The 26,072-nt window shown below is 59.0% G+C and overlaps 8 protein-coding genes across 8 annotated transcripts; 3 read left to right on the forward strand and 5 right to left on the reverse strand.

The window, feature by feature from the left end:
* Nucleotides 1–123: 123 nt before the first annotated feature.
* BJ171DRAFT_488877 (malate dehydrogenase) lies at nucleotides 124–2,829 on the reverse strand. The gene is made up of 4 exons (XM_053109413.1): nucleotides 2,655–2,829; nucleotides 2,287–2,492; nucleotides 1,549–2,079; nucleotides 124–1,431 (listed from the first exon to the last, which is right to left on the reverse strand). The coding sequence occupies exons 1-4, from the start codon at nucleotides 2,716–2,718 to the stop codon at nucleotides 403–405; spliced, it is 1,830 nt and encodes a 609-aa protein (XP_052970505.1). The 5' UTR covers nucleotides 2,719–2,829; the 3' UTR covers nucleotides 124–402.
* A 1,268-nt stretch (nucleotides 2,830–4,097) lies between these two features.
* BJ171DRAFT_488879 (Protoglobin-domain-containing protein) lies at nucleotides 4,098–5,843 on the reverse strand. The gene is made up of 4 exons (XM_053109414.1): nucleotides 5,593–5,843; nucleotides 5,284–5,390; nucleotides 4,899–5,140; nucleotides 4,098–4,711 (listed from the first exon to the last, which is right to left on the reverse strand). The coding sequence occupies exons 2-4, from the start codon at nucleotides 5,353–5,355 to the stop codon at nucleotides 4,345–4,347; spliced, it is 681 nt and encodes a 226-aa protein (XP_052970506.1). The 5' UTR covers nucleotides 5,356–5,390; nucleotides 5,593–5,843; the 3' UTR covers nucleotides 4,098–4,344.
* A 1,303-nt stretch (nucleotides 5,844–7,146) lies between these two features.
* Nucleotides 7,147–11,028, forward strand: BJ171DRAFT_419487 (phospholipid methyltransferase-domain-containing protein; the record flags this gene model as incomplete). Its single annotated transcript, XM_053107393.1, has 10 exons — nucleotides 7,147–7,347; nucleotides 7,557–7,788; nucleotides 8,001–8,225; nucleotides 8,500–8,671; nucleotides 8,805–8,942; nucleotides 9,065–9,185; nucleotides 9,357–9,656; nucleotides 9,758–9,847; nucleotides 10,197–10,315; nucleotides 10,542–11,028. Coding segments are annotated over 10 exons (2,085 nt in total), but the record flags the coding sequence as incomplete, so codon positions are not given.
* Nucleotides 11,029–12,355: 1,327 nt separating this feature from the next.
* On the forward strand, nucleotides 12,356–13,988 carry BJ171DRAFT_207331 (uncharacterized protein). The gene has a single exon (XM_053106325.1). The coding sequence runs from the start codon at nucleotides 12,426–12,428 to the stop codon at nucleotides 13,881–13,883; it is 1,458 nt and encodes a 485-aa protein (XP_052970508.1). The 5' UTR covers nucleotides 12,356–12,425; the 3' UTR covers nucleotides 13,884–13,988.
* Nucleotides 13,989–14,448: 460 nt separating this feature from the next.
* Nucleotides 14,449–15,309, reverse strand: BJ171DRAFT_207413 (uncharacterized protein). The gene has a single exon (XM_053106326.1). The coding sequence runs from the start codon at nucleotides 15,107–15,109 to the stop codon at nucleotides 14,510–14,512; it is 600 nt and encodes a 199-aa protein (XP_052970509.1). The 5' UTR covers nucleotides 15,110–15,309; the 3' UTR covers nucleotides 14,449–14,509.
* On the reverse strand, nucleotides 15,232–17,374 carry BJ171DRAFT_207329 (uncharacterized protein). Its single transcript, XM_053106324.1, has 6 exons — nucleotides 17,197–17,374; nucleotides 16,704–16,812; nucleotides 16,526–16,576; nucleotides 16,208–16,346; nucleotides 15,858–16,057; nucleotides 15,232–15,703 (listed from the first exon to the last, which is right to left on the reverse strand). The coding sequence occupies exons 1-6, from the start codon at nucleotides 17,298–17,300 to the stop codon at nucleotides 15,500–15,502; spliced, it is 807 nt and encodes a 268-aa protein (XP_052970510.1). The 5' UTR covers nucleotides 17,301–17,374; the 3' UTR covers nucleotides 15,232–15,499.
* Nucleotides 17,375–18,299: 925 nt separating this feature from the next.
* Nucleotides 18,300–20,396, forward strand: BJ171DRAFT_577534 (uncharacterized protein; the record flags this gene model as incomplete). The annotated part of the gene is made up of 1 exon (XM_053113817.1): nucleotides 18,300–20,396. The coding sequence occupies one exon, from the start codon at nucleotides 18,300–18,302 to the stop codon at nucleotides 20,394–20,396; it is 2,097 nt and encodes a 698-aa protein (XP_052970511.1).
* A 1,747-nt stretch (nucleotides 20,397–22,143) lies between these two features.
* Nucleotides 22,144–25,108, reverse strand: BJ171DRAFT_207459 (uncharacterized protein). Its single transcript, XM_053106327.1, has 4 exons — nucleotides 24,344–25,108; nucleotides 23,316–23,927; nucleotides 22,557–23,162; nucleotides 22,144–22,338 (listed from the first exon to the last, which is right to left on the reverse strand). The coding sequence occupies exons 1-4, from the start codon at nucleotides 24,942–24,944 to the stop codon at nucleotides 22,190–22,192; spliced, it is 1,968 nt and encodes a 655-aa protein (XP_052970512.1). The 5' UTR covers nucleotides 24,945–25,108; the 3' UTR covers nucleotides 22,144–22,189.
* Between the last annotated feature and the right edge of the window lie 964 nt (nucleotides 25,109–26,072).

The raw sequence follows: 26,072 nt of genomic DNA on the forward strand, positions 1-26,072 counted from the left end.
AGGCAGACGCAGGGCGAAGGGCAATATCGCTGGTTTGGGTGCAGATCTAAGCCGTTCAGCCAGATCGATCGACACACTCAACTCACACAACCGACACTCAACCCACACAATCGACCAGTCATTCACGCGTGGAGGTGTCCTCTTTCAACAGAGTCACATTGTATTGGACTCGTTGCGATGCACACAGGGCAGCACCCAGGACCGGAGCCGTCCGTGAGGCCCCATCATCAGCTGCACCAAAGGGCACGCAATGAGCTGAAATAGAGCACGTCACTGTCTCGAGTGAACAAAGCAATTGGTGTATTGGGAATGAGCAGAACTTCAAATCATTACCATAGCCCCACCGCCGATCCTGCGGAAACAGACCATCATGATCGGCAGCGGTAGTCGTGTCGGTTCTATCTACGACAGGAACTTGGCCAACCACTTGGGGATGTAGGCCGAGAAGCCGCTTGTCGGGCCAACGGGAGACTGCGGCGAGCGGATACCGCTGATCAGTTCACTTTCGTGAGTCTTGGCAGGATCGTACATCCGACTCTGGACAATCTCGAGCAGCTTCTGGGCGAGCTCGGGACTCTCGTGCTTGTCCTTGGAAGGAACGGTGCCAGCAGAGGCGCCGTAGAGCTCAAGCACCTCGGAGTCGGTGGCAAGACCCTCCTTGAGGGCGACCAGGATGACGTCACGAGCAATGAGGGCCGAGATGTCACGGATGCGGTTCAGCTTGGGGTAGAGCAGCTGCTCCTGCTTCTCCTCCTCGGTGAGCGAGGCCGACAGGGTGACGGCGCTCTGGTAGATTTGTTCCTCGGTGACGTGGAGAGCCTTGGCAACGACGGCGCCGAGACCGAGGCCGGGGAAGATGTACATGTTGTTACCCTGACCAGGGACAATGACTTTGCCAGTCTTGGGATGAGGGAAGGAGGGGAACGAGGTGCCCGAGGCAAACAGGACACGGCCCTCGGTGTGGACCATGGCCTGCTCAAAGTTGCACTCGGCGTTGGAGCTGGGGTTGGAGAGAGGGAAGATAATGGGCTTGTCGTTAAGGGCGCCCATTTTCCTGATGATCTCGGGGGTGAAGGCACCGCCCTGGCTGGAGAGGCCGATCAAGCAGGTGGGCTTGACATAGTCGAGGATCTCGTCGAGGGACTTGAATTGCTGGCCGGCGTTGTCGGAGCGGGCAAAGAGGGTCTTGTGGTGCGGCAAGGTATCGCCACGGTCAAAGGTGACGAGGCCCTTGGAATCACCGAGCCAGAAGAGCTTGGCAGACTCTTCGTGACTCAGGTTGCCGGCCTTCTTGATGTATTCTTGGAGCTGGGAGGCGACACCGACACCAGCAGAGCCGGCACCAAGGAAGACAATGCGGTGCTGCGAAAGCGGAATGCCGGAGAGGCGGACAGCGTTGATGAAGCCGGCGAGGATGACGGCGCCGGTGCCCTGGAGCGACGAGTCAGATGATGGATACGACGAGGGTTAGAGCAGCGACAAGACATCACGCCAGTGCAGCAGCAGCAAATGCAAGTGCAAATGGACGACGACTAACGCAGGACATACCTGGATGTCGTCGTTGAACATAAAGTACCGGTTCTTGTATCGGCTCAGGGTATCAAAGGCATGCTCGGACGAAAAATCCTCAAATTGGACGAGCAGCTGGGGCCATCGTTTCTTCAGAGCAACCATGACCTTGTCGATGAAGGCAAAGAACTCATCGTCGGCAGGACGAGCACGGCGAGTACCGATGTAGAGGGGGTCGTTGCGGTATTTTTCGGTGTTGGTGCCGAGATCGAGGGTGATGGGAAGGGTGCGAGCGGGATGGAAACCAGCAGCGGCGACGTAGAGCGAGAGCTTGCCGATGGGAATACCCATGCCGTTGATGCCAAGATCACCGAGGCCAAGGATACGACTGCCATCGGTGATGACACAGATCTCAGGGGCAGGGTGGGGCCAGTTGGCCAAGACCTCGTCGATGTAATCCTGGTACTCGATCGAGAGGAAAAGACCCTCACAGAAGCCAGGAGTGTAGATGAACGAGAACTTTTGGCAGACCTCGCCAATAGTGGGGGTGTAGATGATGGGGCAGATTTCCTACAACACAGCCGCAACACAGCGAGGATGTGAGCATGTAGTCCGCGGGCGAGCGACACCGGGAGATCAAGGCTCTGGTCCCGCCGTGAAGCACAACGAAGCGTGCAGGGCATCGGGTGATCGATTGAGACGTGGCGATGGAACGAGTGTTGGCAGGCAGAGGAGAGCGACAGCCACGGCCAAACGAGTCGATGGAGATATACTCACAGCCATATGCTCAATGACGAGCTTGTAGAAGAGGTCGACATCCTCGTTCTTGATGCGATTCAGATACGAGTACTTTTCCAGGCCGGTCTGCAGGGTGCGGAAGTAGGTGATGCAGCGATTGACCTGCTGGCCAAGGGTTTCGAAGGCGGGAGGGACAAGGCCGTTCAGATGGGCCAACTCACGCGCCTTTCGGGAAAAGTTGCTGCCTGGGCGATGTGGAGGAGGCGGGGATGGAACAGAGAGAGATCGACGACGATACGAGTGTGAGAAGGCAGGAGAATTGCAAGAGAGAAGGCAGGAGAATTGGGAAGCGGCTGGGAGGATTCGCCTCGGACGGGGCGACCAGCAGCGACCGAGGGTAAACCTACCGTGGTTGACGAACTGGCTGCGAATGACGGAGGCGCCGGCGGGCTGCTGGGACTCTGAAGTCATGGGGGTTGATACAAAGTCTGGGTTGGAGACAAAAAGACAAGAAGCAAAGGGAGAAGACGGCCGGGGGCCAGTGAGACGACGAGGGATGGAGGCAGAAGGCGGGAGGCGGGCCGGAGGGCGGATATTTATACACTCTGCCTTTGTACGTACGGGCCAGGCGAGGACCGCAAAGCCAAGGGCGAGCGAGGCGGACGAGGCGGGCGCTGTGGGGGGCTGCTTTCGGGGCGATCATGAGCAGGACATGCGCGACAGCAGAACAAGCCAGGCAGGGCCCGTCGCATTGGCCTATATAAGGCGGCGGTTGCGCAACGGAGGCGGACGCGTCGGCGGCACAAGCCGCGCACGCCGCCCGGGCAGCGCCGAGTGGTGGGTGCGATCGGCGGGGACCAGCCCGACCAAAGCGACCAAGGCGACGAGTGTGATCAATGTGATGTGTGTGATCAATGTGATGTGTGTGATCAATGTGATGTGTGTGATCAATACGATGGTGCCGCGGCCCACGGCCGGCATGGCGGGCGAGACGACGGAATTGATGATTGATGGGCAAGTGGTCTGATGGGGCCAAGGGATGGGGCAAGCGGTGGGGCGAGCGATGGGGCGAGTGATGGGACGAGCGGTTGCCGGATGGGATTGGCGATTGACAGATAGGCAGGTGGTCTGATAGTCGGGGTTGCGACCCGCCCAATGCATCTCCCTCGCTTCGCTGGCGTGTTGCTTCAACGTGGTTTGCTGGCGTGATGTCGGTCTGTGCAAAGCCCTCGCTCCCGCTCTCGCCCTCGCACTCGCACTGCCGCTGTTGTCCTTGCATGTTGCTCGCTGATAAGCACGCGAAATTGGGCCATGCCCATGTGCTGGATTTCATGTGTCCGTCTGCCGTCACCCAGTCGTCAGCCAGTCGTCACCCGGCCGTCACCCGGTCGTCACCAAGCGTCAGGGCGATGCATCGGCGAGATGCGGGGCACCTCTCCCGGGAGCCCCCGAAGCCCTCTCGCTGCTGGCGGCAGGCATCCGTCCATCAGCCACTTTGGCTTGCCCGTCTGGCCCCGTCCCACCCGTCCGGCTGCCTGCTCGCGCGAGCCCACGCGGCACCGAGCCTGCCCAGCACCAGCACATCCTCCTGTTGCCGCCAATATCCCCAAGGGCCTGGCGGAGGGGTGGTCGGCGCCTGCCTGTGCTCGCGCACCCGGCCCCCAACCGATTTGGAAAGGCTGTGTCCCCACCAACCAGCCCGGCTGTCTCCGGCGCGCCTCTGCGTCCAGCACAGGGGGTCTGTGGAAGCGGATCTCCAGGCAACCCAGCAATCACTTTTTTTTTCCTTGCCCTCTCCCCAGAAGGCCCAGAGGCCGCCCACCCCTCGCTGCTACGCATCGATCGCCAGACACTTGGGCACTCAGGTTGTATTGGTCAGATAGACAAGGCAGAGCCGATGAGGAGGCTTTTGGGGGGGGAACAGGTTGTGCCATGGAAGCGACCGTTGCAGTGCGCAGGAGCCATGGAGCAAGGAACGAACTGGCCAACCGCTAAAGACATAGTGCGTGGACCAGGGCAGCGACCCCGACCCATTCCCCATTGCGGTCTTTTGCAGCGAATTGGGGAGGGAGAGGCGGGACTCGATGCTTTCGCCTCTCACAGCTCGCCGCTCGATCCCGACATCATGAACTCTGGCCGGGCCTGCGCTTCAGGTGCGGACTGCAGCAAGTCCTGTCCGTCGAGAACGTAGTACTTTGCGAAAAAGTCGTTCTGGATCCACAGCAGCTTGGAGAAGGCCGCCAGGATCTTGCCGCGCAGCACAGGGTCCTTGGCGAGCTTGGGGTGTGGGTCCAGGGCCTCGACCAGGAAGCCATGCAGCCAGGTGAACAGCGCCCCGACATGGACGTATTCGACGTTGATCTTGCTCTTCTTCAGAGGGGTGTTGGTGTGGATGCGACCGACCCAGTCCAGGTAAGTGACGAACTTGGCATCGTACTCGGCCGTAACAAGTTTGACAAGGTAGCTAGACAGCAGAGGATGGCGGAAGAGCAGAAGACGGCGGAGGGTCAGCGATGCCAAACATGCTGGCGATGGCTGGCAGTGTTCCCACCCATGGACTGGGGCTGGACGGCCGATGACATATACCGGCGGTGCTCCCCCTCGCCAGCAGAGCCAGACTCGGTTGCCGCGCAGTGCCCGCTGATGCTTACCGCTTCAAAAAGTCCTTGCGGAACTTGATGGTGTCCGATGTCAGATTGAGGTGGTCCAGATCGTCCATGTGGCCGGTGAAGCCCTCGTTCTTTTGGGTAAAGACCGACTTGGTGATCTTGTAGGAGAATAGCCGCTCATAGACGGCATCGACAATGGCGGGAACAAGGGGAGCGACAATCGAGGCCGACGCCTTGAGTGCCTTGATGTCCTCCTCGCCAAAATTTGCAACCTCGCAAATGTACTGTGATGGCAAGAGTCGGCAACGGGAACCACATCGGCGCGGAACGGGGGGGGTTAGTATCGCACCGATGGGCCTGTCCCGAGCGAGAGTAGAGCACCCTGAGCAGACACACCACCCATCCCTGTCCATGTGCAGTAACTGACCTGGTAGCGGTAGAGCCGGTCGGTGTACAGGCGGTCGCGGTCAATGTGCTTGATCGAAGGTATGGCGGGCATGCTGAAGAGATAAAATGGGGTCGGCGGCGGTGGTGCTTGGATGCAGGATGTGGAGACGGTGTTGGCAGCGCTGCTATATATGCCCCCCTCGCAGCGAGCCCGGGTCCACAGAGTCGCAGCCAGCCTGTCGACGGCTTGACTGTGGTTGACGAGGCGGCCGCCCATCACGATGACTCAAGACAAGTCCAGCATGAAAGGCCTGGGAAAGGTCGCCTCGACGCGATCACCGTGACTCACCTCGGCCTGCAGCTGTCCTGCAGGCCGGCCATCGAGTCCTCCACAGCTGCCTGTGCAAGGACAAGGCCAGCACCAGCGCTGTGTTGGAGCGGGAGCATTGGCACGGCCTGTTTGTCGAGAGGGCGGATGCTGTTTGGCGGCAGCAGCACGGGCAGCCTTGCTGGCTACGGACGAGGAGTCCTGTGAGCGCAGGAACACATCAGCAACGAGCGGCTGGATGGCATCGACCAGGTTTGTGGCTGCGGTTGCGGTTGCGGCTGCGGCTGCGGCTGTGGTGGGCGATATGGGTCTGAGGCCGCCTCGACCAAAAGAAAGCAGCTCAACGCCATGTTTCTGGCGAGGAGCAACTTTCAAGAAACGTCCTGCTCGACAGCGTTCGCAATGAATCGGGCACCTTGAGTAGAACGATACCGACGCTCATCAGTCACAATGGCCAACCAAACGGAGAGTGGTGTCCTTGAGTGTCCTGCACATCAACTACTGCCTGTTTGGCTTCGAGAGAATTGTTTGAGATACGATACGCATGCGACCATCTGGACAGGGTGATTTCTCGACGTCAAGGTCGTTAGGTCGAACGAGTCGCTCGCTGTGTCCTGGATCTTGGGCATCTCGGGTGGTGGTGATGATGGAAGTGTTCAACGCATACTTGGCTTCGATGGACATCCCTTCCCCTGATTCCACGAGGCATTACCAAAGACAACCTCAACGTCGGTCTCCTTGGACACGCTGCTTGGTCATGGCGAGATGGGTGTATTCGGGGACCAGGAAAAGTGGCTCAAACAGGCCGGTGCCGGATCATGTGCGAGGCCTGGTGGAAGGCGACAGAACCAATTTCCGATCCACCCAGGGACCCACAAGGGTCGCCACCAGGCAAAATCGGTCTTCTTCTGCCGGCTCCTCTCGCTCGCTCTTGGATCGCCGTCTCCTTCCCCCGTCTCTTCCTCCCAGCAGCCCCCTGTCTTTGCTGCGTCCCGGAAGCAACCCGCCCCTTGCACCTTCTCGGAGCTCATCATGGAGGAACCCCGGAGCAGGCGCCGCGGCCTGGAGCCAGTCAAGCCCCCAGAGCCCCCAGAGCCCAGCAAGCACAAACGGAACTCGTTGTCCCCATCATCCTCTCCACCATCGTCGCCATCATCGAGGAACGTCCTGTTGGGCAAAACACCTGATGGCACCGGTGAGTTCCGACTCAACTGGGCTCGCTGCATTTGGATTGTCGCTGCTCACGACAGCCTCCTGTTGCAACTTGCGGCGGTCGCCTTGCTCGGGGCTAACTTTGGCTCGCTGATCACTCTCCCGGCCCTGGCCCTGCATCTGCATGATACTCAAACGCTTTTCGCCCGGCTCCCCACCGCCACTTTCCCAAAACTCATGCCGTCCGGCCTTCATGGGTATGCTCGGCTTGCACTAACAGTCTTTGAGATTCCCCCGACCCAAGACTTCTTGTCGACGCTCTTTTCTCTGCAGGCGTCCTACACCATGTTTGAGTACATCATCATCTTTTCGACGTTCATTGCCCTCTTTCTCTTCTTTTCATCGGTGCCGTCCTGGGTGTTTATGCTGCTTTTTATCTTCTGGAGGCTTTTGTATTTCTTCATCCTTGGCTCCCTGTTGCGAGCCCAGTCCCGTCGAAAATGGCTTGTGCGCTGGTGTCGAGAGCATGGCTTTGGCCCCAATCCCCGTCGTCCCCGGAGTGGATGGGTAACCTTCTGGGTGGACGAAATCAAGAGAAAGATGGGCCGACACTACGACTACGACGTAAGTGAACCATTGAATTGCCGTGCTGGACCGCCCGGACTCTATATCGTCCAGCATGCTGTCCTGTCGAGCAGCCCGGCATGATCACTATCCATGGCATTGTTGAGCATCAGCCTGTGGCTCCCCGATGGCATGCCGTTTTGCACAGAGAGCATCATTGCGCTCGCTCGCTCATCCTCTCGTCGACTCCCTCCTCTGCTCCCCTCCAGGCCGTGCCTGTCGAGTTCCATGCATGGATCCTGTTCCGCGGTCTCGCAGAGTTTATCCTGATCAACGATTTTGTCAGCTACGCCCTGTTTGTGATCTCATACTACGAACCGCCGGCAGACGGGCACCACGGGATCATGGATATTCTCCGCTACACAGGCGGCATCTTGCTTCTGCTGTTCAATCTGTGGGTCAAGGTCGATGCCCATCGAGTCGTCAAGGACTTTGCGTGGTGTAAGCCAGAGCCGCTGTTCTCTTACACACCGGAGATGTTTGAATGGATGGCCCTTCCCTTCGGAGACTCTTGACTTGGGCACTATCGACCATCCGTCTGCAGAACAATACTACTGCCGACGGGTCACCAACCCAACCGAGAGCGAGAGCCGCCATGGACAAGAAAAATGATCCCAACTGACCATTACCACCATCCTCTGCCACATCCACAGACTGGGGCGACTTTTTCCTCCTCATCGACTCGAGCTGCAAGCGGGACGGCGTGTTTGAAATGGCACCGCACCCCATGTACTCTGTCGGATATATTGGCTTCTATGGAGCAGCGCTGATTGCACATTCTTACTACGTGCTGTTTGTGAGCCTGGCAACGCACGCCGGCCAGTTTGTCTTTCTGCGCTTGGTCGAGACGCCGCACATGAATCGTCTCTATGGTGACGGTCTGGACCCACATAGCCTGTGTAAGTACCAAGATTGCTTGGATCGCACAAGCGCTGAAAAACAGTCGGCACCGACGATGCTGCTTATGGCGATAAGGGTGGTCCATGGCTTGCTGCACAAATGTCCGCTTGCAAGTCCTGTTGCCCATAGCTCCAATACCGATGCTCACGACCACGGGGTGATGCCGATGAGCCGGACATGGAGCTACCGAGTCTCGTCATCGTAGCTCACATCCATGTACACTCTCCTCGCCCCGACAATGGGTCTCCGCAGATGGTGACCGAGACAGGGAAACAATTCAAAAGTACTTCCGGCGAGATCTTGTCGTCGTCAAGAATTTTGACTTTTTCCGAGCCACAGACCTGTTTACGGCTATCATAGCCCTGTATTCGATCGGCTCGGCGCTTGTGCTTGGTCCGATTGACCACCAGTACGACTGGAAAGTGTGGGTCTATGTTGGGTAAGCGGCTTTGGTGGTTTGTTGTCGTGCGATAAGGGCATCTGCTTTCTCTCAGGCCACGGCCAGAGAATGCATGCGGGCGTGTGAGGGCATGAGCTCACCATGAATATTCCCATAGGCAAGCGGTTGGATGGAAAGTCGCACACACGGTTATCCTGGGTCTGATTCTTCATTTGCAAAGTCGATCCAAATTTTGGAGCCGACATTACATCAAGTTTGGAGATACCCCAAAGGAGGCATTCAACAACTGGAAGACGTAGGCGCCATGGCCTGATAATGCAATGCACAACTTTGGCGATAGGGCATGGGGACACGCGGAGAGCACGGCTATGTGTGTCCATCATTCACTGACTCAGCGGTGCTGCCCTCCGACGTTAGGATCTACAACTTGACCCAATCCATGATCTATCTGTCATTTTCCATCTGTGCTTTCCGCGTCTACGAAATCCCCGAGTCGTTTTCCTACGGATACATCCTCTTGAAGCACACAATCGGCGTGGTGGGTAGAGAGAGCGTATGCGCGTGTTTGGGTGTTTGGGTGTTTGGGTGTCGTCGTAATGACCGAGGTGCATCCTCCTGCACCAACAGCGCCATTCACAAGCTCATCAACAAGCTCATCCATCCATCCTGTCATTCTTTCATGCATCGACGTGAACCCCTGGATCGATAGGTCATGATTGTCTTCCATATCTACATGACCCTTTCGTCGTACCAAGCAATCGGCGACGTCGGATGGTTCTACGGCGACTTTTTCATTGACGAGCTGAGAAACCGGCCCACCAAGCTTCACTACAACGGCATCTATCGCTTTGTCAACAATCCGTCCTCAACAACGTGGTCGTTTTGGGGCCTGTCGATCCTGTGTTCGTCGTGGGCGCTGATGCTCGTCTCCACCATCGATCAGATATGCAACTGGGTCTTTGTCGAATTTGTCGAGAAGCCACATATGCGTCGGCTCTATGGCGAGCAGGTCCGTGTCGACACCGGCATTTCTCGCGTTCTGCGGAAGGAGGTCAACAGCGTTCGCGACGGCGTGAGAAAGCTTGTCGTCGAGAAGCGCCAGCAAATCAGCCGCCAAGTCGACCAGGTGCGCAAGCGCGTTCAGAAATGGAACATGGGCATCACCTTCTCCGACTCGGAGGGCGATGGCATCCACGAGGTGTATGAGTACCGACGACGACAACGGGGAGATCGTGATGGCGACGACGGCGCCGACAGCGACGACGAGAACAATGGCGACGATATTGGGCTTGAAGATTCAATCTCCGAGTGGCTGTATGATCCCGATCTAGAGCCCTCACTGGCTGCTGAAGACGAGCTGCTGGCGACTTTGAGAAAAGATGACCGAACCAAGTTTGAAGTTGGCGGCTGGGACGGCAACTCGGACGATGACGATGACGACGATTATGGCGATGGCGATGGCGATCACCAAGACCACGAAAACCCCACAGACCAGCACTTGACCGAAGATATTGTTGACGTGGGTGCTCTGGGACGCAACTGGGGCCAGGTCGCAAACAACGCCGTGGAGAGCATCGTCGAGCGAGTTGAGAAGGCCGTCGACCACGCCAAGCCGCGGATCCAGGCCCTGGTGGAGCGAACCATGAGCGTCGCCAGCCTAACGAATCGGTGAGTGTACTGCTGTGGCTGAGCCAGGTGTAGTGACAGCATCGCACGGCGTGTGCATGTGTGGCGGCTTGAACCTATGTGGGCAAAGCTTTAGAGCCTCTCTTCTTGCGTGGGCTCGCTTCATGCCGGTCTCAGCGATATGCCTGCACCGAGCTTGTCCTCCGTGCTGCGACATCGACGGCATGCTCTTGCGTCTGACCAATGATTTGCCTGTTGTCTCCGCTAGGAAACCACCGTCGTCCCAAGAGCTTGCGCTCACCCATTCGTATCTCTATTCGCTGACGCTGGAGGACGAGGATCCAGGCGAACCATTGGTCTTCGAGCTTGGGGAGCCTATTGTCCTTCAGTTCACAGCAGCACGGGAGTACATCACCGAACACGACTGGATCGGCATCTACCGTGTTACCCAGAACCCGGCATGGGATATCACCACATCGAACTCGAGCGGCCTCGAAATGTTTGTCACCGGGCTCGACAAGGACACGATGGAGGGCGAGGGCATCCAGATGGTGGTCGACAGCACCGGCCGGGGCCGGTTCGGCAACACGCAAGTGCACGTTTCCGAGAATCGCGATGTCGCCGGTGTCCGAACTGTGTCGGGCACACTAACGTTTACCGGCAGCAAGATTCCATGGCATACCGGTGTCTACGAAGCGCGCTATCACCACGACGGCAAGTTCAGCGTGCTGGCAATCAGTCGCCCTTTTGAGGTGCTGACGGACATCTTCCCTGCGTACGAAGCCGACGACTCTATTTCCACCGAGGAACGAGTCAATCAAATCTGCGGGGTGCTCAAGCCCTACATCGAGCGCTGTCTGGAGCTGAACACAAGCGAACTCGATCTGGACGACGACATGCTGACCAAGGGCGAGCTCGCTTTTCGAGCCAAGCTGCGGTCCAACGAGAGCTCTCCCACGCGATTCATGTCCCCTGCGGCGGCGGTGCCGTCGGTCAGTGCACCAGCGGCGGCGATGCTTGCGGTCGCCGGCGGCAGTCTGCCCAAGAAGTGGAGGGACGAGGTCAGCAAGCGAATAGCCTACGCGATTCGGATGATCTTTGGAGTTGAGTTTTCATGGAAGGTCATCGAGATCGCTGTTTCGGTTCGGCAACTGGCCTCACGGGTGAGGGTCTGGCTGCACTCGCAACACTTGAACTCTGATTGGGGTCGCAATGGAGTCCTGTGGTCGACCGCTCCCGTCTGCGTCGACTGCAGTCACAATGCAACTTTGCTGCCAGGGAGCACGGCACTCAATTGACCTGCTGACGCTCTTAACTCTGACAATCCCGCACCGCCAGATCCATCAAGCTCGTGTTGTACTCTCGCCGCTGGACTCGTCGCTTTCGAATCCAAACTCGGATGTGATTGCTGGACAGATCGAGCGCAAGCGAAGCCGTGTCAATCTGCGAGACGGACACAATCTGCGACGAGATGGACTGGGGATCAAGGGCTCGGCAGCCCATCCGCTCCCCACGGACTCTCGCTTCGGCGCGCCGCTGGAACGTGGACGGAGCTGGAACGAGTACTACAGTGTCCACAAAGCGAAGCGAGATACCCCGCTGTGAGATCGCGGACCATATTCCTTTGGGACCTTGATCCATCACCCACAAGACCACTCGCCATGTTGCCGAATCCGCGCCGCTGCCTGCGATTCTCTCAGCTTGAGTGCCATCCAGCGGATCGAGCTGGTACATCCCAATCGATGGTCGCAACACAAGCACAGCCAAGAACACGGCCGGCCTGGCCTGGCATCGATTCTACCTTTCTTGGTGGCCTCGTCATGGGACCCGACAAGCAACGCATCCGCTCGTTCCCAATCGAATCGCTCTTCTATGGCGTCCTCCTGCCCGTTCTCCTTCTAGTGCCCTCCTCCCTATCGATATCCCGCGGATGCTGCTCTCGAGACTTTATCAAAAACAGTGCGCTCTGGATCACAGTGCTCACAATTCAAACAGGATCACCCTGGCTTCATGCCGAAAGGGGACAGCGTCCATTGTTCTGGTCGGAATACACACCGATTCACCATGACCAGACATCATGACCAAACAGCAGGACCAAGGGGACTGATATCGTGGCTGCCTTTGCGAATGCATTGCGCAAGCAGGGGAGAATATGCATCAGGCGCACAGAAACCCCCCGGCACTTCGACATTCCACCACCACCTCGACATTCCACCACCACCAGAGATCCCCAAGACCCACATGGACATGTTCGGCGTGGCAGGGCCACAGACTCGCTCATGTGTGCCCAATCAGCCACCTTCTCGGTTGCTCTCGCCAGCCCGCCACGATTTGCTCTCGCCGAGACCGAGAAGGGCTCCCAGCAAACCAGCCCCTCTTTGTCGGCATCCACCAGCACCGCCTCCATCTCTCGCCCTTTTCTTCCTCACGAAACCCTCAACTCCAGCACATCCCCGGGGCCAGCATGTCCGACGAATTCACCAACGTCATCGACGAGGAGAACGTCGACGACTCTCCTCGAATCCTTCTCATCGGCGCCGGCATCTCTGGCTTTGCCCTGGCCCTGTCGATTCGACATGCCTCCCGCATCACCCAGTCACCCGTCGAGGTCCACATCTATGAGGCGCAATCGACCTTGGCTCCGCAGCCCTATGGCTTGACTCTCTGGCGGTGGGCCATCGAGCTGCTCCGAGAGCTTGGCTTGCTGACCCGTCTCGAGAAGGTATCTGCTCCCATCGTCTCGTTCATCGCCAACGACGATGAGACCAGGGAGACCCTCGTCCACTGGAAGGCCACCGACCCCGTCGCCAGCACCCCCGACAGCGGTGTCGGCGATGTCCGCCTTCCTCCCATGATGGGTGTCACCAAGGACAACCTCCTTCGCCTCCTCGTCATAGCCTACGCCGGAGTCAGCTTTGACGACTATCCCGCGCAAGCGCCACCGAACTGGTTCGAGACCGAGGGCTGGGCCGCCAAGATCCCCAACTTGCATCTCTCGCACACCCTGGACTCGTTCCTGATCTCTTCATCGACCGGCGTTGTGACGGCGCGCTTCACGAACGAGAGCCTGCAGAACGGCACCATGCTTGTTGGCTGCGACGGTGTCAACTCCAAGGTTCGCAGCCTGCTCTGCAACGACCACTTCCCGCCCCAGCCGGCCGGTGCGTGCGTCATCAGCGGCCTCGTCAACACCACAAACCCCGAATTGAACCGAGATGTACCCACCAGACTCGAGGACGGCCGCCTGATCCCGGACCTGCTGCCGCACGAAGTCCAGCGATATGTCGGCTCGGGAGTCTCTCGCACCGTCACCGGCAAGGGCACTGCCTTTGGCGTCACCAACATCGGCGAGGGTGTCTTGGCCTGGAACCTGGTCGTCAGCCAGGCCCACCCCGGTGCCCAGCTCGAGAACTTTGTCAAGGCTGCGGGTCTGTCTCTTGGATCGACTGGAACCCTCCAGCCCCTCAGCCACAACGCGAATGTAAGACGCACTGCCATCCGAAACGTATGTTCCCAACCCTTCCCTTCCTTTCCTATCCTACCCTGTAGCTTCCTCGGGCATCCTTGGGTGTCGTCTGCACAGCGTAGTCCTGCATTGCTCTGGTCATGAAGTGTCCCGTCGGCCATTTCGGATTGGGGGAGGGGACTGGATGCATCCGGCTCCCTCGCGTAGCATAGCCGTGACGACGAGACCGTAGCGACAAGTGCACAGTATCGACCGCTGGTGCAGACGCACTCAGGACGGCTGCTGCTGCCAATAGGCTGGTCCGGGACCAATCCTGTCGGTGGCGGCATTGTCTCACTCCTCTTTCTCCTGCCTATGACATGTTCGGATGCACTCTCGGCGTCGATCGATCGATCGGCATCCCGACAACGCCATTCCGTCCTCTCTTATTGCTCGACTCTGCATGACTGCTCGGGTGACTTTGTGGCAACCTCGTGCTGCCCTGGCTATGGAATGCTGCGCCGGCACGCTGCGCCAACATTACCGAATGGCCCTTGGGGATCTTGCTCTGACGGATCTTGTGCTGGCCCGGTCGGCGACATCGATGGCCAACTCGATGCTCACTTTGCCAACTCCTGCTTTTCTTTGATTTGCTTTACTCTCCAGGAGAACGTCAGCGGAAAAGACCTGCGAACTCTTGCTCTCCGCCTCGTCCAGGCCCTGGACCTGCCCGTGCCCTGCCACTCCATCATCAGCAACACCGATCTGGCGACCTTGCGCATCAGCGACATCTACGATACTGCCGACGAGCAGCCCGAGTCGTACACCTCGCCAAACTTCCATCCCGGCCGCGTGATCCTCATTGGCGATGCGGCCCACCCTGTGGCCATCAATGCCCAGGGCTCGGTCGGTGCGTCGTTGGCCCTGACCGATGCGGGCCTGCTCGCCAAGCTCATCGGCAAGTACCTGCTCCCGGACCAGACGGGCGAAAACGACGAGCTCAACCTCGATCGAATCTCCAAGGACTTTGACCAGGCACGAGTTGCCACCTGCAACGTGATCGTCAACGAGGCCCGGGCCGAAGGTGGCTGGGGACGTGTCGAGTCCGGGTGGGTGCGCTCGCTCGTGAGACTGAGCCTCAAGTACAATCCTCTTGCGTGGAGGGGCCCTTCCTTCCAGCAGATGCTGACTCGTGGCCGTCTGTCGAACGAGGAGCTGGGCCTGATCAAGCTCAGCCTGCAGTGAGCATGCCCTGTGCTTTGATTTCCGCTGGTACCCGTTTGATTGCGCGACGTTCCCAATAGATTTTGTGTGGACAACGACTGGTCATCCCAGCTGCGTCGCAGCAAAGGCGTGAGGCCACACATCTCCCTCGTCCCTATCCAGGCCATCCTCGGCGCACTGCCCTCCAAACCATGCCGGGCAGTGACGATATCACGCAGCACCGACGGATCTCCCTTGCACCGGACTGCTCAAGAAGGAAGACTCCATTGAGAGAGAAATCACACGATGGAGAGATGGGGCGGAGAACACACCATCATTGCAAACGAATCGAGGCGCTCGTCTGTTGGGTGAAACAGTCAGCGAGAGAGAGAGAAAGAAACGGTCGCTGCGATATCCGCTTGCTCATTGAATCACAACGTACACAGTCGATCCATTCCCGCCGCGACTACGTGAAAAAACCTATGCCCGGGCCGAGAAGTGCCCCTCCGATTCGGCGACGGCAAAGCGGCCATGTCTTGATCCACCACCACATACGGCTGACTTGTCCAGTTGGCAGGCTATTCGTTCTTAGCCTTGTCGAAGCGGCTTTGAGCCTGGACACCCAGCAAAATGTTGATGCCAACGAAAGCAACGACGATGCCGAGAATGATCGGCAGCGAGGCACTCATGATGCCTGTGTTGATGAAGATGTACTGATTCAAGAGCGATCGCTTCTTGAAAGGCACGGTCTGTGTCGTGGCCGTGGAAGTGCGGGCACCCAACTGGTGTCGGTGTGAACAAAGAAACGCAAGTCAGAAGTCTTGCTCGAGATCGGCTCCGCTCGCAATCATCACCAACGATTGGCGATGTGTGATTTGACGGAGAACGGCATTTGCAGCAGAGCATCTGCGAAACACGGGTTTGGGTCAAACGTACGCGCTGCATGTCCCCGCCAGCAGAGTAGAGCGCAAAGTAGTCGCTTGTGGACGCAGAGACTCGATCGATGATGGCCGAGATCAGAGCGTCGTTGGCTTCGACCACAGGGCGCTGAACGCGGCCGTCACGGCCCTTGATGGGAGCCAGCGACACCAAGATAATGTAGATCTTGCTGCCATCGAGAGAAGGAATGTCATCGGCTGGGAGATCCGGGATAATCGGCGCAGACCCATGGTTAGGAAACGCGAGAAGGATGCATACCAAAGGAGTCGACGCACCCGGCACAGCCAGAACCGAGCGGATCCTCAGAAACAAGACTGAAAGCAGGGAGCAGCGCCCCACAAACCCACCGCTTGAAGCACGGATGACAGTCGCATCAGATCCACAAACGGTCTTGAAATGGGTCACGATCTCCCTTGCGAACTCTCTCTCGTCATCAGCGACAACATAGGGAATCGAGAACGATGACTCTGCCGACAGAACGGCTTGCTGTTGAAGCAATACGAAAGTCCAATAACAGCCCGCGGCATCGCCGGCACGAGAAGATCCAGAGACTCGAGGGTGAGTCTTCGAACGCCAGAGGCGATGCCACACACCGACGCGACACTGCAAAACATGGACGCAAAGCGGAATATGCACGTCGGACGGGAGAGCAGAGCGACAGGCACCTTCATCTGGGACATGGAGCTCTGGTACTGAGCAAAGTCCGAGGCGTGGATCTGTCGGCGCCGGGTTGAACAGCGGAAAGGCGGACGGTTGAGTGAGGAAGTGTGTCTACCGATGTTATCGAGGCGCACACCGCTCAGCAGCGAGAGAGAGTGGCCGGAGACCGATGGAGCTACAAACCTCGGGCTGCTGGAACAGAATGTTGACGGAGCGACAGTCGATCCGGGAGAGTACATCAGAGTTGAATTCAGAATCGGAAATGACCGTTCTCTTGACCAGGGGGCGTGCGCTGTTGGATTGGACGCAGTCGGATTGTCGTTGGCAGTGCGGTCGTTGTTGATGGAGGGGAGGGAGGAAACGCGAGGGTGATGATGATCCATGCCAAAAGGTTTTTCCCATCGCCGAGTTTCCAAAGGTCGTCATTTGCAGCGCCGTTGGATATGATGGGTGGGCGATTGCCAGCGTTCACGGTGCAGTCGTGTGGATGTCCGTTGGAGGCGCGCCGTCGGAGAAACAGGCCCAAGAAGAGGACCGCATTGTCAGCCTGGATGAAACAAGAGCCCGATGCTCATGGCTTACTTGGGGCTATCCGACTCACAGAGCCCAAGCACTATCTACAAGAAGCGTCCGATGACGCGTCGGGAGAGCCCAAGTATGCAGAGGCGGCAGCAACCTTTTGGACGACCAAGCTATAACGGGCACGGTGCTTTCAAAAGCCGCGGCTGATGCCAAGAGAGCCAGCAGGGCCAGGGCAGGCCAGAAGACGGATGAGAACATGGAGCTGGACGGGCGTGCTTGCGGTGGTGTGGTGTGGTGCGGTGCGGTGTGATGGGGAGAGCGGAGGAGAGACGAAGGCTGATGAAAGCCGAGACGAGGCGAGGCGAGGCGAGGCGAAGGCAAAACCGGCGGCTAGATCCGGCTCGATCTGCGGCTCGAATGGTGGCTCGAACGGTGGCTCGAATGCAGGGTCGTGCGTGTGTGACGAGGGGGCCGGATAAGGAAACGTGTGTGCTCGACCGAGGCGCCCGTGCGACGCGCTGGTTTGTTTGGGCTGGCGGTGAAACCGGACGCAACGACAGCAACAGCAGCAGCAACAGCAGCAACAGCAGCAACAGCAGCAACAGCAGCAACAGCAGCAAGAGCAGCACAGCACAGAACAGCACAGAACCGCGCACACACACACGCACACGTTCGGTCCAAATCGAGCGCCCCTGATCCTATTTCTGCCTCGCCCGTCCTGGTCGTTCTTCTCCGTCTCCAGCTCTTCGTCCAGCGCCAGCTCGTCTTCCACCCAGGCTCCTTCTCCCTCACCCGGCCCTCTCCGCCTGCGTCTCGGCCTCCCCAGGTGTGTGTCGGCGATCTGCCACCTGCTCCGGCTTGCCCGATCTGCTCTGGCGGCTGGTGCCCTGTCTCCCCGGGCTCCTGCATCCGCACTCTCCCACGCACTCTCTCCATCGGTCTGGAGCCGGACTCACTTGCCGGCGCCATTGCCGACGTCTTTTGGGGCATCCTGCCTTCATCGGCCTCGAATTCGGCTTCAGCTTAGCGGCCCTTTCGCACCCCACCACCTCAATTTCGTCGGGTCTGCCGCTCCGTCCCCACGCCGCTTGGCTCGCGCTAATCCCCATCGCACCCAAGCCCCATTCTCGGCGATTCTTCATCAACCCGCCCACACTGGCTCTATCCCGCTGACTCATTCGCTCATTGTCTCTTTGCCCTCAACAGCCGCCTCCACCTTCCCCCCCCTTCTCAAGCTCACCGACCCATCTCCAATCCATGAGCGGCCTCCCCAACGACCTGGACATCTATGGCGAGCAGCCCCGCCGCTTCCTGATCATCGGTGGCGGCATTGCCGGCCTCACCCTCGCCGTCGCCATCAAGCGTGTTGCTCAAATCACCCGCCTCCCGCTCCAACCCATCATCTTTGAGGCCAAGCAAACCTACGACTACGACATCCACGCTCACCACACTCTGTGGCGGTGGGCCGTCGAGCTGCTGATCGAGCTGGGTCTTGGCAAGAAGCTCGGCAAGATATCGTCACCGATCCTCAACTACGTCTCCGATGACGCCGAAACCAATGTCGAGCTCGTCCGCTGGCCGCCCACCGTCGACACCCCACACAGCCCGCTGCCGGACGAGGCCGACCTCGGCAACCTCAAGGTCCCGCCCATGTTGGCCCTGCGAAAGATCGACCTGGTCCGTCTGCTTATGATGGCCTTCTCGGGCAAGTTTGACGACGAGCTCGAGGGCGACCTCCGTGTCGAGGCCGCCAACAACAGCGACCTGGTCACCCACGCCGCCGAGGGCGTCGACGCTGACCTGGCTGCCGACGGCTGGTTCGAAGGCGAGGGCTGGGAGTTCCTCTTGCCTGATTTGCGCCTAGACCACGAGCTGGCCTCCTACATGATCTCGCCCTCCACGGGCTTTGTCACCGCCAGCTTCACCAACGGCTCGGTCGAAACCGGCACGATGCTCATCGGCGCCGACGGCATCCACTCCAAGGTCCGCAGTCTCATGTCGGGCGGTCGCCTCAACCCCCACCACGCCGGCGCCTGCATCTTCAGCGGCATCACTCGTATCCACATGCCTCCCGTTGACACCCCCGACGAGCTCGAGGACGGCCGACAGATCCCCGACCTGAAGAAGGAGGACGTTGCAAAGTTCTGTGGCGACGGCGTCTCGCACTCAGTTGTCGGCAAGGGCGTCTCCTTTGGCTCCGTCAACATCGGCAACGGTATGATCGGCTGGAACATGATCGTCTCGCAGCAGGATCCTCAGCAGCACGTTGGTCGCTTTACCATGGCCAAGCGCCGCCAGCTCGTCGGCGCCGTCATGGCCGCTGCCCCGCGTGCCTCGGTCATCGTGCCCCCCTCGACGCCACCCCCAGACATCACCGACGTCGAGACCGACGTCACCAACCCCGAGGACAAGTGGATGACCACCCGGAACTCGGGTCCTCGCCTCAGGTCGCCGCTGTCATCGTCGTCGTACACCGTCTTTGACGAGCCTGAGGAGCTTGGCCCCGATGACGCCCCCGAACCTGCGTCGCCGCCCGCGTCGACCCGCTCGCGATCCTCGGCCAACTCGGCCATCCTCGCCGAGAGGCGATCGCGCCACCGCACGAGCCAAAGCACAAAGTCCCTCACCAGCAACCCCCGATCGCGAAGCTCGCGCGTCAGCAGCATGCGCGTGTCTGTTGCGATGGAGGATGAGGTTCTCTCGCAGCTGTCGCGCGGCAGCATCGATGGCCCGGCTCTGCTCCCCGATCTGGCCGAGCCCGTCGGCAATCTCACCGCCCTGGAGACCCGCACGCTGGCCCTTCGACTCACCCAGCCTCTGGAGCTCCCGCACCCGGTCCGCGCCATCATTGCCCGGTCTGATCCGTCCTCGGTCGTTGTCGAGGACGTCATGGACATGGCTGACGAGCTGTCCGAGAGCTACGCCGGCCCACAGGGCCACGCCGGTCGCATCGTACTGATCGGCGATGCTGCCCACGCCATCGCCACCAACGCCCAGGGCTCCCTCGGTGCCTCGCTTGCCATCTCGGACGCCGTCTTTGTTGCCAAGCTCATTGCCAAACACCTGCTCAAGGACTACTCTGGATATCACGACAACCACAACCTCGCGCAGCTGGCCAAGGAGTACGATCAACACCGGGTGTCGATGTGCAACTCGATTGTCCGCGAGGCCAGAGCCGAAGGAGGCTGGGGCCGCACTGGAAACGGCTGGGTCCGCAGTTTGTGGCGATTCAGCCAGGTGTATACGCCGCAGGCCTGGAAGGGCCTGAGTTATGTTCAGATGCTGACCCGTGGCCGGATTCCCTCCAAGGCCCTGGACCTGATGGATCTCAGCCTTGCCCATAGAAGTAACTAGAGTCGGACCTGGTGTTGGCCACGCCACAAGCACGCTGCGCCTGTCTTTGTTTCCCTTCCCTCCGTCCCCTTTTTTCTCCCCTGCCCCTGCTCCTTCCCTGATGTTGATGTTGATGTTTGGACCATTGATATTGATCCCCTGATTTTCCGGCTACCGAGGCCGCTTTCCCTGGCTGCGAGGCTATCATCTGTCGGATCATCGGCCAATCTGCTTGTCGACACGCATATACCGCCGCAGCTGGGCGCTTGTCGGACGTCGCCTCTGTACCGACTTTAGAGCACCATCCGCGCGCGTTTTTTTTTTTTCTTCAATCTCCTTCGTGTATGTCGCTTTTCCCTCCCCCGTCCGGTTTATTTCTTTTTTCCAATCTCTTCCGTGTACAGTCTCCAGAAAAGAAAGAGAGAGCGAGAAAAGAACAAACAAACCAGCATTCAAACGAGCACAGATCACAAAGTCGGGGCGGGGCTGGACCAATCCAACGCCACCACACAACCTCCGTTTTCCCACGGAGCATGAGTGAACGCAAATGTGCGTGTGTCTATATTCCTGAACCATGAAATAAGGGTGAGTGTGTATTCAGGACCCAGAGAGAAAGAGAGAGAAAAAGGTCCTGTCCCAAACAGTGTGGCCCGTTTCAAAACGGAGACGTTGTTAGCAAGAAAGTGTGTGTGAGAGAGAGAACGCAAACATCAGGCTCGAAGTGAGAGGATGCATGGGCATATGTAACTGTGAGTTGGTTGAATGAGATGGAAAGGAAGAGTTGAAGGCCAAAGAGAAAAACAAGGAAGAAAAGGAGAACCAAAGAAGGAGAGAAAGAAATGCAACATGAGGCTTTCGTTCGAGTTCAACAGGATGAGGTGCATGTGGATATCTGTGAGGAGCTGGAGAAGGGGGGGGGATATTCCGCGGACTGTTCCTTTGTCGCAATCCAAGGCAGGCTAACCACGATTTGAGATGGATGGCGAGATTTCGGTCGCTTCAAATAGGGCACACGCAACCCTGACGACCGTTCACCAGGGGCCATTGCAGCCCGATTGATATGTGCGTCTGTTTTTTTCTGTAATAGCGCCGAGGTATGCAGAGGGACACCCAAGTCGTTCTTGCATCCGAGATTCGATATCCAGAGCAGGGGGCGGGAGGAGGAGGAAGAGGAGGAGGGAGGGAGTGAAGGCGGGAATAGTCCATGCGAGAAGCTCAGATGTAGGTGCGAGACTGGAAGCAGATCGATTGGATGCTCGGTTACGGGATGGACGGACGGATCAAGCTCTGTATGCAAATTGAGGAGGAACGGACAGTGCTAGGTGATTACGAAAACGAATATAGTCTAGTGCACGGAACATGGAAAGCGAGGGAAGAAGGAAGGAGGAGAGCAGGAAGAAAGGGCCGTCCTGCAGTTTCGAGAGCAAGTCGCGAAGGCGGGAGCGGTCCAGATAGAAGAAACAACCACAGACAGGGAGGGATGGGAGTGGGGAGAAAAACTCGAAAAGGACGCAAGAATAGTCAAAGTCAGGGGAAAGGATTGGGCAAGTCGAGGACGAGATCGATACAATGTGTGGCAAAGGGGCGGGGGTGCAAATACCCCTTGGGAGGACCCAAACCACAGCCCCTTATCCGAACTTGTGATGGTGGCTCGCTCGACCGTTGCGCAATACACAGCGACTCTATAGTCGTCACCAGCCCGCTTCGTGACTCCAATGCATAGGAAGGAGAGGATGCTCTAGCAGGGGGGGGGGGCAAGGATGGGTTATGTACGGAAGAAGGAAAAAGGGGGGATCAAGACGGTCAGCCGAGAATCACAGCTTCATGTTGCGCTTCTCCAGCTCCTCGCAAATATCGTTCCACAGATCCTGCAGGCGGTTGTTGGGTAGCCGAGCAAGTTCCTTCCGCGACATGTTACGCTTGGTCGAGTATCCATCGCGCGGCTCCAAGAACGCAGGTGCATCTGGGGGGGGGGAGAGATAGGATGGGACAAAAAAGGGGGATCAGAGTGAATGCGCGATCGACACGATTCGGGTGCCACCGGTCCGGCTCGTCGATTGTAGAGCGGGTGCGATGTGTCGCGAGTACAGAGACCGGAAAGCAGCAGCAACAAGGATACAAGTCGCGCAAGTCATGTACGATAGAGTGTAGCCACGCATTCGCCCGTCCGTGAGTCATTACCTGGCTGGGCACGTCGCTTAACATCGTCATAGACATCGCCGCCAAAGTCTCGAAGTTGGGTATCGTTTAGCCGCCCGACACGAGCACGGGCGTTTACGCGGGAGCTATTGGCCGGTCGAGCTGCCGACGAAGCTGCAGCTGCCGAGGTCGACGAGGGCTGTGAGCTTGCCATGCTCGGGGACCGTAGTGCCGGCTGGAGTGGACTTGAGGCTGGCAGAGACGAGGCGGTCGAGATGTTGCGATAGAGGGGCGATGCGCTCTGAAGGCGATCGATAGGATCGGCTGAGATCGAATCGGTCAGGGCCTGCTGTTGCTGCTGGAGCTGCTGCTGGAGGAGATGCTGTTGATGCTGGATAGCCTGGATCTGCTGGAGCAGCTGGCGCGTTGGGGGGACATGGCCTGGGGACCGGGAACCGTCCAGCGGGAGCGGCGAGGCGGGGCGGCCGCCGTTGGCGATGTCAACACCCTCTTGGCTTGCCTGGCGGAGCGAGTGCAGAGCATACGGAAGGGGAGAAGGGGCAGGATTTGCCAAGGGAGACTCTGAGCCCGGGTGCGTCGGCTGTGTATCCGTATTCGGAGCCGTCGATGAGGTGTACGATGTGGGAACTGTGGAGCAGATTCGGAGGGAAAAGTATGGTAGCAGTGGAGTTAGCCAGCCAGCCAGCCACGAGCCACGAGCCACCCGCAAGGCACCGGCTGGCACTGGTTGACACTGGATCGCAATGCAATGGTCAGAACTCCGCCAGCGGCGGCACCCACCTTGGGCAGATCGTCTCCGTTCTTCAGCCATAACATCCAGCGAAATGGTAGAGAGCTGCTCATCGGTCAGCCTATGCAGTCGGCCAAGGAGGTGACCGTCGATGGCGCGCGAGGAAGCCGAGGATTTTTGGCGGTCCATGGAGATGCCTGGACTCTGTCGGGTGCTGGATCGGCGCACTGCCTCCTCTCGCAAGTCGCTGCTGAGTGCCCGCAGCTGGTCGTGGCTGAGGGACGAGATCTTGTCGCGCCACTCCCGCTCGGGGCCGTAGCTCAGTTTGGAGGACAGCTCCGGGTCGATGTTGACGATGGTGGTCATGTTCGATCGGCTCGAGGGCGTGCGCGCAAACCCAGGATCCGAATCCCTTGGAACCGAGGTCGCAAGAGACGAGTTGGTATCAGGGAAGGGGAGGTTGATGGGGCTCAGGGCTCGGGCTTGAGGCAGGGAGGTCGGCCAGTTGGGGGTGCGCGATGTCGGCATCAGCGGCGACCCAGAGTGAGACTTTGGGCTCATGGGCGGGCTGGCCGGTGCCATGTAGGGTGAGATTGGCAGACGATCAGCGGTATCGAAACGGCTGATTCCCAAGTGCGTCATCGAGCCTTGCGATGGTTTCTCTGAGGACAGCGGCAGAAGCAAAAAAAAAAGACGACGGAGACGGAACGCAACGAATCAGCCGAGGGCACAGAGCGGGTTCATCGAACGAAGGCCAATGTGGATTGTCCAACAGAGGTGGCACAAGGAGGGACCAGTGTGCTCAAAACCATGGGCGGGGAAGCCAGAGCATGTCGGGTAGGCATTGCACAGAGCGTATCCCTGACCCTGCCGCCTCCGCGTGGGTGTGCAGTTGTCGGCGCCGATCGGCAGATCCATCGCACTCGCCCGAGGCTCCTCGACAGAGATGGATCGCACTGAAACAAGCTCTGTTTCGATGGACACGGCCCAAGAGCATTCCGCGGGATCACAATTCGATGGCTCGATGTTGCTTCCGCAATCGAGAGCAAGGCGCTGCTGCCTTTGGGTTCCAACCTACCATGAAGGCCGTGCTCGATCCGAGAGCTGCTGTTGGACGAGTCTTGGCGCCGCCGGATCTCGGCGTTGATGTCGAGCTGCAGCCGAAAGAGGTGCTCATCGGGCAAGGCATGGAGTTTCTGGGTGACAATGGCCTCGGTCGAGACGATGGATCTGGACATGGACCCAAATCCAACGAGCTTGGTGCGGCGCTGGAGCTCGGCTGCAACTTGGTTTTCGAGAACGGTGAGCTGGGCAGGAGTCAGGGCGCTGAGCTTTTGCAGGGCAACGGCGTGGTTCTGCCCCGACTCAGGCCCGGCCGAGGTCGCACTGGGGGACGAGAAGGCCGTCGAGGGAGAAGGCGGGGCACTGGTACTTGGAACATAGTTGGAAGCATCGAGGCGAGGCGAGAGCGCAGAGCTGTCGATGGGCGGCGAGGGTGAGGCCGCACGCTGAAAGAACGAGGCAATCCGAGATTCAGAGTTGGGCGACGATGGAATGGACCTCGATGACTCGTCCGTCTTCCGGGTCAAGGGCAGGAGCTTGGAGAAGGGCCGCGAAAGCGAATTCTTGAACCAGGAAGGCTTGCCAGACGGAGGGTCGTTTGAGTCAGTGGCGGGCATGGTGTCAGGGGAGCTTGAGAAGCAGAGATGGACTGGGAGGCGACAGAGGCAAGTGGGCAGAACGGGAGGGGAGAACAAAGCGGTGCAGATGTCGGCTTGGCTGGCTGTAGGGCTGAGCTGGCTATACTGCTGGGCTGGCTATACGGCTGGGCTGGCTATACGGCTGGCAGCGGGAAGTTGCAGACTGAGCCGGGCTCGATGCAGGCCGGTCGGCGGATTGGCTTGGTGGTCGACGAATCGAGGGGGACACCGGCTGGGCCCGTGGTGATGAGGAGTGCCAAGAGGAAGACAGCTGGGATCCGCAGGGCCGGGTGGGAGAGCGGCGGACGATGCCACGGGGATGGAACTGCTTGAGGACTGGGAGCCTGGGTCTATCGGCAAGCGAGGGCGATAGGAAAAGCAGGAGGTTTGTCCAAGTGCACGGCAAGCAAGAAGGAGCAGCAAAGACAAATGCGGGGCAACGAGCCGAGGATATAAAGGGGCAAGCGAGGAGCGAGAGGGGAGCGAGAGGGGAGCGAGAGACGAGGCGATGGGAGACGGTGGTGGAAAGAGACGCGGGAGACGGCGAGGAACAGGCGAGAAGCATGCGAGGAACAGGCGAGGGGCGTCCATGACACCAATCCGATGAGCGATGCCTATGCCGGTGTTGATATCGATGGTCTCGCCTTGGCCCGGCTCGCTTCGCTTCGCCTCGGTCGGCCGATTTGGGTCCTCACAGCAGATGGTGCAAGAGGGCGACCAGCAGCGCGCCCTTTGCCCCCAAAACAGGAAGGCCCAACACGCAGCACCAATAACAGCGCAACAGCACCAGCAGCCGAGAACGGCGAGGCAGCGGCACGAGCAGGCATCGCAATCCAAGATGAAGCTCTTGCTTTGGTTGTCCTGGTGGGAGCGACGACAGCCCGCCCGCAGCCAGCACCACGATCATCCCCGCGAGAGAGTAAAAAAAAAAAAAACGTGCATCAGAGCAAGGCATACATGTGCCTTTGGGACTGACCGACGCAACACCCGGAAAGATCCTGTCCTGCGGCATGCTGGCTGGTGTTCGAAGACGTCGACACCCTTAATCCTGGCAGAAAGCGCCGCTTTTGGCAGTGCAGACGACTGAGCACAAGCATGGGCTTGGCG

This window comes from Polychytrium aggregatum (assembly GCF_025602895.1).
Source record: "Polychytrium aggregatum strain JEL109 chromosome Unknown BJ171scaffold_4, whole genome shotgun sequence".
Classification (NCBI taxonomy): Eukaryota; Fungi; Chytridiomycota; class Chytridiomycetes; order Polychytriales; genus Polychytrium; species Polychytrium aggregatum.